The 16,799-nt window shown below is 38.5% G+C and overlaps 1 protein-coding gene across 1 annotated transcript in view; it reads right to left on the reverse strand.

The window, feature by feature from the left end:
- Window positions 1-16,799, reverse strand: part of WDR7 (WD repeat domain 7) — a 331,238-nt gene that overhangs the window by 85,734 nt on the left and 228,705 nt on the right. Inside the window, exons 22-24 of the mRNA XM_080821004.1 lie at window positions 8,792-8,909; window positions 6,535-6,684; window positions 5,859-5,941 (exon numbers count right to left, since the gene is read on the reverse strand). Of these exons, the coding sequence (XP_080677130.1) occupies window positions 5,859-5,941; window positions 6,535-6,684; window positions 8,792-8,909 (351 nt within the window). The remainder of the gene's footprint in view (window positions 1-5,858; window positions 5,942-6,534; window positions 6,685-8,791; window positions 8,910-16,799) is intronic.

Genomic DNA, 16,799 nt, shown 5'->3' on the forward strand with positions numbered 1-16,799 from the left:
TATTTATTTTTAAAGGTTTTGGACTTATTTATCTTTAAAGATTTTTATTTATTAATTTGGGGGGGGCACAAGAAGGGGGAAGGGTAGAGGGAGAGGGAGAAGCAGATTCCCCGTTGAGTGTGGTGCCCAACATGGGGCTGGATCACAGGACCCTGAGATCATGACCTGAGCCATAGGCAGAGGCTTTAACCCACTGAGCCACCCAGGCGCCCCGGTCTGTGTGTTTTTTAAACTAGCTCCTAAGTGTTCTGTTTTTTTTCCAACTGAGTTTTAGATAAAAGCCAATCAATGACCAGTTTGAAGTTAACATCTTTGGCAGGCATTTCGTGATACAGTCTAAGGGCAACTCTTTAAAAACTAATAGGGCATCACCAGAGCGAAGGAAGTAAAGGAATGTCTTCAGGTGTTTCCTTGGTGTTCCTCTGAGTTTATTCAATATAGAAGCAAATAAGCATTCAAGGATCCAAGGTTTTATATAACAGAACATGGTCATTATGAACAATGACTCAGGTTTTGTGTTTCTTGGTTTTGGATTTTAGAGTACTCATTTTCAAACTTGAGTGTACTTAAAAATCATCAGGGGAGGCCACCAAATGCAGTGTCCCAGGCTTTGTAAGAATCTGAGGAGGTGTCTGTCTGGTGGAGCGTAGAAATCAGGTAATTCTCCTGAAGATGGTCTAGGAACTGCACTTGGAGATCATTACTCAGAGGGCCCAACTGGGAGTGACCCCTCAATACATTTTTAAACGTTACCTTCTCACCTGTGTCCTTAGTTCTCTCAACCAGTAAGTGCTCGCTGTACTTTGTTTAATATTTAGTTGTGTAGGGGCGCCTAGGTGGCTCAGTGGGTTAAGCCTCTGCCTTTAGCTCAGGTCATGATCTCAGGGTCCTGCGATCAAGCCCCACATCGGGCTCTCTGCTCAGCAGGGAGCCTGCTTCCCCCTCTCTCTCTCTGCCTACTTGTGATCTCAATCTCTCTGTCAAATAAATAAATAAAATCTTAAAAAAATATTTAGTTGTGTAAGCATCCTTCTAACATGTTCTTGAGAGTCACAAAACCTCTAAAACTACAGGGTCTGTAAGCTACATACATATTGTATGTCTTTTATATGAGGACTCTAAGTTGCATGTAGAGCTCAGGCGAGGAACGGTTGTTTTGAACAACCGTTCTACCTTATGAACACTGTGACTTAGGTACTGATGGTCTGTGCCTCTTTGCACATCAGCTGCTAAGTTTAGATTTGAACTTATGGCTTATCTCTGGCAAATTATACGTTTATGCATTGCTGTAACCTCATGTTTTAGTATCAGCAAGTGAGTTTTGATCAGTGATAAGAAAGAATGCCTGTCAAATTTTACTGGCTTGTGTCCTAATGCATTTCTACTTTTAAGCAGAAGATATTAAAAGGGGGCGCCTAAGTGGCTCAGTCGTTAAGCGTCTGCCTTCATCTCGATCATGATCCCAGGGTCCTGGGATCACGCCCCACATCAGGTCCCCTGCTTGGCAGGAAGCCTGCTTCTCCATCTCCCACTCCCCCCTGCTTGTATTCCCTCTCTCGTTGTGTTTCTCTCTGTCAAATAAATAACTAAAATCTTAAAATAGATAGAAAAGCTATTATATAAACCAAATTGGGTAAATCAAACTTTTTGTATTACTCCTTCTTTCTTTCAATGAATTTACAAATTGTAGCTTAAACTTTAATATGTTTTGAATAAACATATCAGAGGACAAAGAAATTCAGTTAACAGTATAACTAAGTAGATGAAGTCACTACTCATTAAATTACATATGGAGTCATATAATCATGAAATAAACCTGAATAGATAAATGAATAAATAAGAAAAACGAAATCAAATTGACTCTTGGTATTTAACAACACACAGAGATCAGCCTAAGTTAAAACCCAAGACTTTCATAAAAATAAAATGGAAATTTTATTATATCTGAGAAACAGGCTGCCAAACTTCCAACAATAAAGAAGAGCTTAGAGAAACTACCAATTTAATGTTAAAATGTTAATGTTAAAGTTTTAAAATCCTGAATAGAAAATTCAAAACACAGATGTGTATCAGAATCATAAGCCCACTGATCAAGTTTTAAAAACCAAACCAAACCAAAAACCAAGAGAACCATTATTGGGATTATTCAGCATTTGATGATGTTCCTTCATCTTGGTACTCACAGAAAATTGTGAATTTTATCTATAACCCAAGTCAGAGTACTTTTGATTTTTAAATATTCGATGACTTTGGGATCCTAGATTAGTTCCTAGTTAAATTAATACAACTTGAGATGTGAAGATCACCTTTATTACACTGACTAAAAATTATTTTGAGAAGTAAACCAATTTTTTTACATATACGAAAATAATAATTCCATTCTGTAGTCTGTATGCATATAAAATACTTTCAAATCTTTAACTAATTTCTTACATACATTTTGGTTTTTTGCATTATTATTAAGACAGAGAGACCCACAGGAAACTAACATTCTCGGAATATCTAAATGATGAGCATTCCACTGGGCGCTTATTTAATATTTCTTTTAAATGAGTAGTTCATTTAAAAAGAACATTTTGTTTAAAATATTTCATTTAAAGAATATGTAATGAAGTTTTTAAACACCTTTTTATGATCTGATCTAGCGACCATAACAACTGAATACTGGTACACAGCAACACAACATGACAGAACTTAGCCTAAGCTAAAACCCACAGTATGTTTAAAGTAGGATAAAGGAAAAAACAAAAATAAAAAAATAATAAATAGGGTAAAGGAAAGGAAAGAAAAGAAAAATTCCACACACAAAAAGACTACAAGATTATATAAAGATTGCAAAAACAAATACCACATGACTGAACCACAGATACTCACTTCAGTGACTTTGACTGGAGTTTCATATTTAGTGAAAAACGTTTACAAGCAGGGGGCTCACAGGTGCTGTAAGGCACCCAGAACAATGGCACGGACACGGCAGAGATCCAGTAAAAGAATTTTAACTTCTGTTGCTATGTTGACATTTTTGTGGTTGTACATTCATCAACCGAGTACAGATCAGCTAGTAGGCAGGGAGGCATCGGGCAGTAACCTGAGGCCCCATCTCAGCTTAATGTTCTCTGAAGTCCTCCATAACTTACTGCCTGTTCCAACTAACATGTAGCATATGGGGATGTCTGGGTGGCTCAGTTGGTTAAGCGGCTGCCTTTGGCTCAGGTCATGATCCCAGGGTCCTGGATCGAGTCCCACATCGGGTTCCTTGCTCAGCAGGGAGCCTGCTTCTCCCTCTGCCTCTGCCTGCCTCTCTGTCTGCGTGTGTTCACTCTCTCTGACAAAAAAATAAGTAAAATCTTAAAAAAAAAAAAAACATGTAGCATATGCAACGACCTTATATTGCTAATCACCTTCCGATGTTTATGGGCTGGCTCTCTGTGGCTTCTATCTTCACAGCTATATAACATCTAACCTAATTTCATAGTTAACAACTGCTTGTATAAGTCTGAATCCTAAGATTAGGTCTTATCAACTTCTTTCTGGTCCAAGAATTACTTAAACTCTGCTGATTCTCCAATGCTTACAGAATAATGGCCAAATTCCTTTGTACGGAATTCAAAGCCCCACCCTCTGGCACCACATTAGATGTCCACCCTCAACCTGCATTCTGGCCACTAGAATTTGCCAAAATTCACTATATACTTTTGTGTCTCTAGACATTTATTGATCTGGTTCTTTCTGCAGTTCCAGACGGCACACACTGGTTCATTCTGCAAAGCTCGTTCCATTAACTTTTCTGTGAAGCTTTCCCAGAACCCACCATCACTCCTACCACCACCAACCCAAACCCTTGTGGGGCACGGATCCTTCTCTCTACTTGGCAGTTACTGTTATTAAAACATGTTTCTCCTTTAATAAAAGGAGATTATCATTAGTCAGCCTTCTTTTTTGCGAAACTTTCTAAGATTCTATTATTATTATATGATTCTTACTATACTTTCTCCTTTGTGAAACTTTCTAAGCCTCCTCTACCCAGAATTAAGCACTGCCATTTACTGTCCAGTCTTGTCTCTGGTATGGAATTCTACTCTGGCACATAACACAGCACCCTGGAATTATCTATCTTAACAATCACCTACCCTTTTAGACCCTGTGTGCTCCCTGAGGATATCATCCTATTCATTATTTTATCCCCAGGGCCTAGCTAGTACTTGATACACAGTAGGTATTCAATAGATGTTATCAAATTAATAAACAAAATACAACTGCTTTCTGCCGAATCAAAATAACCTGGTACTGAGCATGCCCTCTTAGTATCCCAGCAGAATCCTTACTCTCCGGCAAAGAAACACCAGCAAACTAGGGTGACCTAAGGAACTGAGGGGGCCGCTTACTGGGGAGGCAGGCTTCCAGCAAGGGCAGACAGGCCCTTGAAACACTGGACAATTTCCTCACGTTAACTCCAGGAGGCTTATCTTACATCCCTAAGACTGGTGCTATAAGGAATCCTTTGCTAACATTTGCTAACACTCAGCTCTACAATAATCATCACCTCTATAAAGAGACATCCCAGTGTCCATTTCTGCACAGGCATTTCCTTAGAGAACAACTTACTGAGACAGTAACAGCTACATATACTGTCATCAGTTAATGGCATGAAAAGATTTTATACATACAATTTCTAACAAAAAGAACACAAACCAAAATTAACGTGGCATAATGTTAAAAAAAAAATGCCTGCATTCTCACACATGTAATCTGTACCACAAGAAAACACACGTCTGTCCACATGTATATTCCAGCACAATCTTTTCCTTTTGGGTGTTCTGTTTTTCATTTCTGGGCGGCATGATTCAGCAACACCAAAATGAAGTGGCTACAGTATAAAGTCTTGATAAATATGGAAGGAGAAACTAGTAGACTCATGGAGTACAACCCATTCAGCAAACACTTGCTCAAATGCCAGGAGATACAGAAGACATAACGATGTGTCATACAATATCACCTGTCTCAGGAAACCTACAGTCTGAAGTGAAGCTTGTCACTACTGTATGTGTGCAGAACTGAGCAAACAGAAGAAAGGAGATAGCTGAATGTGTCTTAAAAAGAAAAATGTAACTATGACAACTGGTGTTTCTGTTTTCTACAAAAACAATGATTTTCAACAGATTTAAGCACTATTTCTTACAACCACCTGGAGGTAAAAAATTTTTTAACAAAATGTACCCCAAGTTATAAACACTTTTCAAAACAAAAACTATTTTAAAGGGAAAATAAACACTACTACATTTAAAAAACCTTCATTTCCTAACAATCAAATGTTATATACATCTAAAATTATTGGTTATATTCAACATATGCAACATTATTATGTCAGTTCTAACAGTTTTTGGTCAGTTATCTCATAGGGAAAACACCTGCACTTGGTAGGACAATATGAAAAATGCTACCTTTATATTAAAAAATAAAATTTACCAGTGAAAATGTGGTAGAAATGTTCCCCTGGCTGAAAAGTATACCTTCTCTCCTAAGTCAGAAAGAAGCTTCCTAAACTCTTCCTTCTGTAATGTAAATGTTAATTTGAGTGATGAATGTAAGGACACACACATACTCAACAGATGCTATCTCTTACTCATTTTTTCAAGTTTTGAGAAAATCTCATCAGGATCCAATTTCAAATACTGGTTCTATTATAGCTGTGTTTTTTACTATGAGCTGCCTAAATTGTTTTCAGAAAGTAAGCAGACAGTAATTCAGAACTGGTTTTCTAACTGGGCAAGAGTACTAACTCATACTGTTAAAAACTTTTTCAAAATTATTTCTTTGTAAAAATTATTTATTTTGCATGCTATGGAAGGCTTCTTTACCTGCAGATGGCGGGGAAACATTCTTGAAGACCTTTCTTTTTAACTAAAGATCCTTCAAGGCAGTACATAATGATGTCCATAACCTTTATAGAAAAGATGCAAATCCAAAATTAATTTCAAAAATACTTAATTTTCCAAAATTCAAATTATTAACTTAGGCCTCAGTTGCATGAAAATTCTAGATAGTGTGCAGTATTTAAACTATAGTATATTTACTAAAGCTACAGTATAGTTACTTAATACTACAGGATATTCTTTCCCTTATCTGTAAAAAATGTAAGAGCACTAAAATAAAGAAATAAGACTTGCTGACTTCAAAGGCAATTCATATTTATGTACAATATAGGTAGCTTTTATTCAAGCACTCTACATGCTTTATTTATAATGAAAGACATTAAAGAGAACACACCCTTTAAAAATTATTCCAGTACAGACCACTTCCCTATGACTGGTAAGTGTACACAGCAATCATTTTGATCCTTAACGAGATTTAAATAAGGTCCCTAGAAATGGTACAAAAGTTAATTCATTTAATTCTCTCTCTCTGTGTCCTGTAGATAAGTCTTTTGATTCTTTTTCTTTACTTTCTTTGGAAATAAAAATGCAGATTTATATTACTATGTGGACATACTTAACTTAGGCTGCTGCTCTAACATTTAAAGCAGGATATCCTTACCTCCACGAGAAGATCCACAACATCTGTGGGCATCTTTTCAATAAGAATCTCAATGACTCTCAGAATTTCCCCTTTAGCTCGTGCAAGAGTTGTTGTGTGCATGTTCTGTTGCGACTGGGTATTTGCTGCAAGAGCTGTATGTCTGTGCACCTGTGAAGACATTTCAATGCTGGAGACACGGCTGACACTAGATTCAGTTCTGCATTTCTCGCCACTCGTTTATTTTTCCCTTGTTAATACAGTAGGGGAAAAAAATGAAAATCAACAGAACAACTTTCTTGGGGTGGGTCGGAAAACACTTTGGATTGCAAAACAAAGTATTTAGTACAATAAAAACTCAGTAAGTATCCTTTAATAAAATTCTGTAAGTTCCTGAGTATTACATGAGGCTTTAATACAACACTACTGTGATATTTTTCCAAAAACAGACTGAAGGTTTGTGAATTTGGTCTACTTGCTGCTGAGGTGGACAGTGGTTAGGAGATACCCAGCATGTAAGAGACATCAGACTTGCTCTCAAGTAGTAATAGTAAATGATGTTTATAGAAGACTTCCGGTGTCCTAGGCACTGTTCTTGGTGCTCTATAATGAAGCTGGGAAATGTGAATGAACGTGCCTCCAAAAATAATAAGCACTGTAAAGAATATTAGTTCACTGTGATTTTTCTTCCCTGTACAAACTATAAGTCTTAATCATTTGGAGGAGAAAGAACACTTGATGGGACATGACAGGGAAGGGGACAGTGAGAAATACTTCAGGATCTCACTCTAAAACTCTAAATGAAGTGGAAAACTTATTTTTACAAGGTAATAACTGTGAACTATTACACTGAAATATTAGAACACTAAGAATGTAGGAATCAACTGGTAATTAGTAAAACATTAACATTAAAATATTTTAAAAATGTCTTTGTAACCAAATGCTGGAGTAGAATAAATCCAAACCATGGCTATTCTAACAGTTCATTTAAAAATATTCATACAGAAATGGTGAAAACTAAGTTCAAGAACACAATTAACACAAATACTTGCTTATTCTTTAAAGAGGCAGTTTTATGGCTCGCATTTAGAGGACTTATATATGTGGTCAGACTGATGTAAGCTTTATTCAATATATTCAATATTACTATCAATGCATATTCAACTGATTAAAAGCTGATTAAAAATTCCATGGCTAATAAATCTGTTCATTTATAAATATATTTCTGTTATATAAGAAATCTGTCATTTATATATATGTTCTTCATCTAAATACATACCTATAAATTATAGATATATAACATACATATGCATACTTTAAATACAGTGTAACCTCACTGTAACACTATGCACTATCAGAAAAACACACCCCCTTACTCTACAGATTTATTTTAGGTATGAATTCAGAGTCCCACCACCTCCTATTAACCCATACAATCTATTAGAACCTTCCTTCGTCCCTTCTAACTACCTTCACGTCACAAATATTTGCTGCATGCCTATTAAGGATGGCTCTGGGGCAGACACAGGCCCAGTAGGTTTCAGGTTATCAGGGCAGACTCAGAGGTATTTATTTAGTATTTTAAAAATTCATCATAGCTACAGGAAAAACAACTCAGGCAGAGCTCATACCCCACGGACACCAAGTCTGCACATTATTCATGCTGAAATGGAACAAACCTTTAAAAAAAATGTAGGAGCTTATCATCCTTCTCTCCCACTACTAAGACCTACAGGAAAGATCCTATAATTGGTTCATTGTTCTTTACTAGTTTTTCAGTTAGATGTGGGCAATTAGTTAGAACACTAAGAAGTGGGAATCAATTGGCATTCAAGTCTTTATCTGTGACATGCAATAGGAAAAACAATTAGCAAGTTTATGACTTACATTTTTGTTTACAGTTGAAAAGCCAGTGTTAAATAAGTTCAGTGTTGATTACAGGCAGATATTTACATTTGTAAAATGGGAGTATCTTTAGCATATTTTAATTTGAATAAGGCTGCTATATTTCAGATTGAAAAATTAATTTCAAATATTTGCAAGTAAGTTAACTTTGAGAACAGAAATGAATACAAAAAGCACAAGTAATGACTGTACTGCAGTGGAATTCAGGGTACATGCACACAGGTACATACGTATTCATTTCGGCACTAAATTATTAACTTGCATTGTTCTAGAACAAACTGGAAGGATTATTTGTGGATATGGACCCTCAGCTCACAATATCTAATAGTTCCTCTAAATGAGGAGATGGAGCACACAGAGAGGTTCTGCTCACCTCTTTAGCTATAGTTGTGATGAAGGCGGGTGGTCTGGCAGTGGCAATGAGCGAGAGGGCATGCCTCGCAGAGCGGGCGGAGTCAGCTGCAGGGCTAAGAGGCAGCCCCATTGTGATGCTAAACAGGGATCAGGAAAAAAGGAAAAAAGAAAAGAAGCATTAGAAATATAGACTGAAAAGATTAGACACAGCTTATAATGTCAGTTCAAGGTCAATGGGAGCACTCAAACAGTTAGAATATAATGGACTTGCAACAATGAGCAGTGATTAGGAGTCAGGGTGTTCTGGCATCAAACACAAAATCGAATAATTAACCGTGAAGATTGAAAACAGTATGTGCATCTGTCCAAAGTGTTAAAAACGCCTTGTTAACAAATTATCAAGAACTAGTACTGAATGCATATCACAAAGCTCAGAATCAGGCAAGAAAGAAGACTGTGCTGAGTATTTTCAAATTTTTTGCTAAAAAAATTAAAGGCAAATAATTTGTTTATAAGGGCACAGAAAAAGGCTTCATTTAAGGACGTGTATCTGAAAGGAAGCAAAATTCACTTCTGTCCATATAATTATCAAAAGGACTGAAAAAACTGCAAAAATTATTTTTAGTTTTTAACATTATTTTTAGTTTAAAATATCCTCAGTACTGTTAATTTACCCCATGCTCAATACTTTTAGAACCAATCTACTAGTCAGCATGTTCTGCCAATTGTTACTTTGTATCGATGCAAAGATCATATTAATGGATACTTATTTTCTCTCTATAAAGTTCATAGGCATGGCACTGTTCAGGTAACATATAAAAATAGGTACAGGATGAAATAAATCTTCCCAAACTGTTGGAATATCCTGATAGAATAGTGATGTTATATTCCTTTGCCACCCCAAAATATAAAAATGATAATATTATGTTTGTAAGCTTCTTGCAAATTTTATATAGACTACTGTAGAAAGTAGTAAGACTTCATTAAAATGTAGCATGTGATCCAACGTCAGCTGTATACAAGGAGCATTTTGCTACTCGGTAAGAGATCCATTATAGTTTCTCTCTAATTTTGCTACTTAAAATTACATAATTTTGATACTTACATACCCACATGAAATTATATTAAGATCTGTCCTGCTGTAATTAGTCTGTATGCTTCATGTGTAAACTGGATTATGTTTACTAAAAATTCTCAAAATGTTTACAATTATTTCTATGACTAGTCTAAGAATCATTTTAAGTTTTTGATGAAAATAAGTATGCATTACATAGGCATTCTTATCATTGTTAAGAGAAGGTAAATTGATGATAGAAAATTCTGCTTATAATTTCTTGGTCACTACTACACTGCTTAAATCTTTGACTGATAATATAACTGCCTCCAGTCTTTTTTCCAAACTGAGGGTAGATACAAAGCAATAACTTGGAGAGGAGGATGGAGGCAATCCTTTGATGTTTACTACTAAAAAGAAAGATGTGAGCTGACATAACACACACATACTGAACAAGAAACAGAAAGAATGTGTGGGTAGACACACCACCTCCACGGAAAATCCTATGCCCCAGGCACGCAGTAGGGCCTAGAAAGAAGTGTTCAGCAGTAAAGCAAGGTCGGGTAGTTAGCCAGGTTCTTTTTGGGATTAAATTTTACTATTGAGAATTCTGCAAAGGAAATGCTCACTATGTGATTAATGCTAACTAACCTAGACTGCTCAGTAATTGTTATAAAGTTCTGATCATATTTTAAGTTTTAAAAAATTCAAAAGCTAAATAATTTTTGAGATATTCTATGATGTTTCTCAAATCAGTATGAAAAGGTGTTGATAATATTGAAAGGCTGAAAGAAAAAATGGTATGTTAGGGATGCCTGAGTGGCTCAGTCAGTGAAGCGTCTGCCTTTGCCTCCAGTCATGATCCCAGGGTTCTGGGATCCAGCCGAGCCCTGCCCAGCATGGGGTTCCCTGCTCAGGGGGATGTCTGCTTCCCCCTCTCCTCCCCACTTCCGCTCTCTCTTGCTAACTCTATCTCTGTCTCTCTCTCTTGCAAATAAATAAATAAAATCTTTTTTAAAAAGTATAATTCTGAGCAAACCTAAATCAAATTTCCTAAGATCAATAAAGTCATGGAATGCTGGGAGTTGGAAAAGATCCCCAGGCAACCTCCCTGCCCAGCAGTCAACCATGGGGCAGGAATGTCTACCTCCTGGGCAGCCCGGCCTATGTCTGGAAGGCATGAGAGAGAGGAGAAAGAACTGGACGTGGAACCCAGGGTCTAGGTTTGAAACTGAGCTTTCCCATGCGGTTTCATGTCTTCTTGCATCTGCCCAGAACATCCCTAAGAGGGGGGTGGTATTGGCATTTTATGAAGGAGAAATCAGGTCCAGAGCAAGGAGCCAAGGTAGTAGTACAATGTTCCTAAAACAGCTGAACTTCGGAGAAAATAAAGGGGAGAGGGCTTTCCCATATTGTTGTTAACTGGATTAATGAACTGTAACATGACTAAGCTGAGCGACTTTGGATGAATGGCTAGATTGCATCCCTGAGTGAGGTTTCCAGTGGGATGCTGTAACATGTGAACTTCAGCTCTGTTCTTTTCAACGTCAATCGTGATTAAATGAAGATACAGATGCACAGTTAACCAGTGGTGTGGGTATAAAGTTGTAATGGAAAGCAACTGTACTAAATGGCGGAACTGGATTCAAAAAGTCCTCAGATTAAACTGGGCTAAAGAAAGAAATCTTATATGTGGGTACAAATGACCAACTTTACAGGAATGGGAGAGGCGATACATGGCTTGACCAAGCTTAGGGAACCTCACTGAGGGTTGTATCTGAACCACAGATGTTTATGGATGTTAATGATGTAGCTGCCCTAAAGTTGCTAGGTTGTATCAAGGCTAACTGAGCGATAGAGGACACGTTGCCCCTGCTGAACTTCATGGTTCCGGCTGCCTGTCTGCCCTCCCCGTGGCTATACTGCCTCTGAGCTGCTGAGATGGGATCTGCCTTCTGCAGGCCAAGTGTTAGAGCTTCCTCCTGGAGTCCAGAAGAGTCCCACCCATCCCTGCTGTGTGCTACTGTGACCTCTTGGAGTTGGAAACCAGAGTTCAACTCCCACAAACAAGATCCTGCCAACCCTACCACCCACCTCTCTTCCAGCCCTTCTCTGTTCCTTCTGGAGGAGAAAAGTTTAGTGGGAAGCCAAGGTCGGGGGGCGGGGGGGATGGGAGGGAACAGAAATAATGAGAATGAATGATTATGCGTGCATGTGTTCAGTTCACCTGAGGATGACAAGTGGATACTGTCCCCCTCTCCTTATGCTGTGCCCTGTGGCTACCCTGGACTGAGTAAGCACGATGTGTGGATAATGGGTCTAGTAAAGTAACAACTTCACAAGGTTGTCGCGAAGATTAAATGAGCAGGCAAATGTAAAAATCACCAGCCCTGCATCTCACCTACATTATACATACAACAGATGCTTCTTCTAACCCAAGATGACTCCCACACATAGAAATAAAGTGAAAGGGACACCTGAGTGGCTCAGTTGGTTGGGTGGCTGCCTTCGGCTCAGGTCATGATCCCAGCATCCTGGGATCGAGTCCCACATCGGGCTCCTTGCTCGGCAGGGAGCCTGCTTCTCCCTCTGCCTACCACTCTGTCTGCCTGTGCTTGCTCGCTCTAACAAATAAATAAATTTAAAAAATTTTAAAAAGAAATAAAGTGAAAAGAAAATGGGATCAACTAACAGCAGGTCACTGGTTTCAAAGTTAAAGGCCCAGCCACATATCAGCCTTAATCCATCTCAGCAAACAATCCTGTGAATTTGGGGAAATCAGCAAACTTCTTGTGGGAAGAACAAGGGTAAAGTCTGGCGTCTGGAAGAGAAGCTGTAGGGTAACAGGTAAGGAAGCTAACCAAAGACATACAAAAGTATTGCTCATGAATTCAGTGGAAGTTGGAACATCCAACAATTTGTAGAGGCGTCAAAGGGTACGTCTGAGTGACCCCCATGATCAGTATCCGATGGCTGGAGTGCAGGACTTGGTAATGTGGACACAGCTACTGCTCTGAGGTCAGGGTTCTGCACACGCATAGGGCACAGGCAGGAGGGCTGGGAGTGTGAGAACAGGGAGGAGTGGCCAAGGCACAGGGGAAGAAGGCAAACCTTCTCTCCTCTCTGTAGTCTGCTTAATGCATCACTGCCAGTCATCTTCCAAAAGCACTAGCTTTATTTCATGGTTAACTTGATTAAAAACCCAAGTGGGTCCCAGGGCTTCTAAGAAAAATCTTAAACTCCTTGGCTTGAGGTTCTAGGCCCTCCATAATCTAGTTTCACTAACTTATAACTCAGTCTTTTCAACACCATGCTCCTGATGCCAGGCTAATTTCAAGGTTGGTCCCTAAAATTCCATTCCTTTTTTGACTGTAGAGTGTGGCTTATGCTTCTTTACTCCCCATCCCCCCCATTAGCACCCTGTCCCCCCTCCCTTCTCTTCAGTTCTTGTGGAAGCCTACTTGTTCTGCAATTGCTAGAGCATTCAATTACAATCTATTAAAACAAAAACAACCAACAACGAAACCCATTTATTCTAGGCTCTTAACGCTGAATCTGATTCTGCCAGGCATTACGAATTAGTTTTGTATTGTGAACTCTGTGCAGATTGGTACCATGCCTTCTAATCCTGTGATCCCCCCAAAGTGCCTAGTGCAGCCCTTGGACAGAGTGGTAGCTCAATAGTTACATGCTAAATGAAGTTACCTGGCAAATCCAACAGGAAAAAAAAATCACTTAAGCCAGTTATTTGACTGAACTGACCAAGCAATGAAGTCAGAGTAATTGATCTAGTAGTCCCAACAGACGAAGTCTAATTCTACATGTAGTTATCTTGAAAGTCAAAGGTGCACTGTGTATGTGATATATTTTAATGTGGGATTCTAACTGAGTGAAGGATCACACTCTCAGAGCTGTGAAATTAAAGGGGTATCTGCCTTATTCTGGAATCTATGTAAATACAGAACTTACTCTTTTCATCCGATCCTGCTTATCTGGCTGTTATGCAGATCATTTGTTATATAGGTTTATAAGATGGGTCATTAGTTTAAAAAAAAGATATGACATACTCTCTCTTTTACTCAGCATTTCGGTACACACATCCCATATGAAATACCAGAGATGATAGATACTGTAAATAAAAATCATGAATAGAAAAATAGTCCACTCAGGCTAAGCTCATTCCTTTCGTGACTGCTCATTAATCCTGTTCTAACCCTTACTCCGTTGTAGTAAAAGCATTTTAAAAGTCACATGTAAGACCACTATAGTTAAATGTCACCATCTACAATTGTCAGACTTCCCCATCTGTCAAATTAAGGAATACTGTAAGAGAATATTCAGGGGAAAAAGCACTTAAACTTTCATAGAATAACCCACAAATCACGGTCAACGGTATTATGGACTAAATGTTTGTTTCCCCTGAAAATTTGTCCCTATGTGTACGGAGACGGAGCCTCTGGGAGGTAATCAGGGTTAGATGAAGCCACATGGGTGTGGCCCTCATGATAGGATTCCTGCCGTATGAGAGACACCAGAAAACTTGCACTCGTTCTCTCCTAATTGTGAGCACAAAGGAGTCATGTGAGCACAGAGCCACCCACCGGGCAGCCACCTATAGGTCCAGACAAGAGGTCTCAGAAAGAAACCTGTCAGGAAACAAACTGAGGGTTGCTGGGGTGGCTGGAGGATAGACACTGGGGAGGGTGTGTGCTACGGTGAGTGCTGTGAGTTGTGTAAGACTGATGAATCACACCCCTGTACCCGTGAAACAAATAATACATTCTATGTTAATTAAAAAAAAAAAAGAAAGGAAAGAAAGAAACCTGCCTTGTCAGCACCTTCCTCTTGAACTTCCCAGCTTCCAGAACTATGAGAAATAAATTTCTATTGTTGGAGTCCTGGAGTCCCCCAGTCTGTGCTATTTGTTAAGGCAGTCCAAGCCGACGAAGACAGAGTATCAGGGCACTGAAAACACTCCTCAGTGAAAACAAAGACTAAAATTATTTTGAAAATGCATACCTAATTACATAACAACTGGGCATCCCATCTTACCTCTTCCTGGTAAAAACAGATGTACTAACAAGTGTTTTTAATGTAATATGGAATCATCAATTCTTATCTGTCATGTTAAACCTTAATTTAATAATTCAAAGGTGGCATTAGTCTCAACACAAATGTAATTCTCCCAATACGTGCCCATCTTTTAACCTGTTTCCTATATGTTGCATACATTTGCAACTATGAGTTGTAATGTAAAAACTATGCTAACAGAATTTAGTTAACAGTTCCCTCAAATTATAAATTTTCTATTAAAAATAAACAATTGGGGTGCGTGGGTGGCTCAGTCAGTTAAATGTCCAACTCTTGATTTCAGCTCAGGTCATGATCCCGGGATCCTGAGACTGAACCCTGTGATGGGCTCCACACTGGTCATGGAGCCTGTGTGGGATTCTCTCTCTTCCTCTGCCCCTCCCCCACCACTGGTGCACATGCACTCTCTAAAATAAAAAAATAAAATAAGTATCATGTGAATAGGAAAAATAGTTTAAATATAAAATCCTAAAATACCTTAGTGTTTATATATGTTCTTTTCTCTACTCCCTACCCTATATATAAAAAAATACGGTTGAAATTTGAGTTAAAATGTCGATTCTTTTTCTCTAACTGTATATAGTTCAAAGAGAATATATCTAACATTTGGGACTTATCTGTATGTTATCAAAGCATGTGTGGTTTCTACTTGACTCTATGTTTTTCTTTTAAAGTTTGGTAAGCGAGGAATATTCCAGAAAAGCAATGGGCTTTTGGTAATTCATTAATGTCCTTCCATCTTGGCAGTGCGTGAGAGACTGCCCGCTTTCAGCAGTGGGGGCCAGCACACTTCTGCTATTGTCTTTCAGAGTAAAGGCCCTGCAAAGGAGCTGGGAAAACAGAATCACACCCAGACCACATCAGGTACAGAATGGAGTCTAGCCTTCTAAAAGCACAAGGATTTTTCTGTTCTCTTACAGAGTAGGATTTTTCTGCTGTCTCTAACATTTTATCTATATATATATATAACCATGGTGACCTAGAAAAAGATAAATTTATAAAAAACGTAATACTGCATGTGTTTTGTTTTGTTTTGTTTTTTTGAGATTTTATATATTTATCTGACAGAGATCACAAGTAGGCAGAGAGGCAGGCAGAGAGAGAGGAGGAAGCAGGCTCCCTGCTGAGCAGAGAGCCCGATGAGGGGCTCGATCCCAGGACCCTGGGATCATGACCTGAGCTGAAGGCAGAGGCTTTAACCCACTGAGCCACCCAGGCGCTCCCATACTGCATGTTTTTTTATTTTTCTCACAAATAGCTAGGAAAGGCTCTATGATTTCAGTGAAGGGCAGCCTGCATTTTCTATTAGAGTTCATCGTGAATGAGCAGCCCATAATCATTAACTTTAAAAATTCCTTAGCAATTCTACCTGTGGGTCACTGGTAACATAAAAGGTGGCATGACTATACCGGCATGGGAGAAGACAAATGGGAGTCAGAAGACTTGTAGCTCTTCTAGTTCTGGTGAGATCTCAGGTGAGGTGTTTCATCTCTCTTAATCTTGTTTTTATTGAATAGCATATTGTGAGCTCCGGATTGAATGTTGCTGAAGATTTTCATCCCTAAAATTCTTTGACTTAAATGTTTATTGAAACAAATCATGTGACAGTGTTATGAATAAATACATAATACATGGCCCGGGCACTCAAGGAGGTTACTGATATTTAAATAGGTTATTAATTTCTAGAAGGTACAAAATTCTCGATGGAAATTATTTCATTCGGTATATTTTTAAGATCTGAAAGTGCACTGAAAATTCTGAGTTGACCACTTTTATGTCCTTTGAATTGCCTGTTTTACGTTCGCTGTTCTCTGGATCTTTAACTCTGGGGGTGCAGACGGGACAGCAGTAGAAGCAAAGCTCGTGGGGTCAAGGAGCCCTA

The sequence above is a fragment of the Martes martes genome (genome assembly GCF_963455335.1).
Source record: "Martes martes genome assembly, chromosome: 13".
NCBI lineage: Eukaryota > Metazoa > Chordata > Mammalia > Carnivora > Mustelidae > Martes > Martes martes.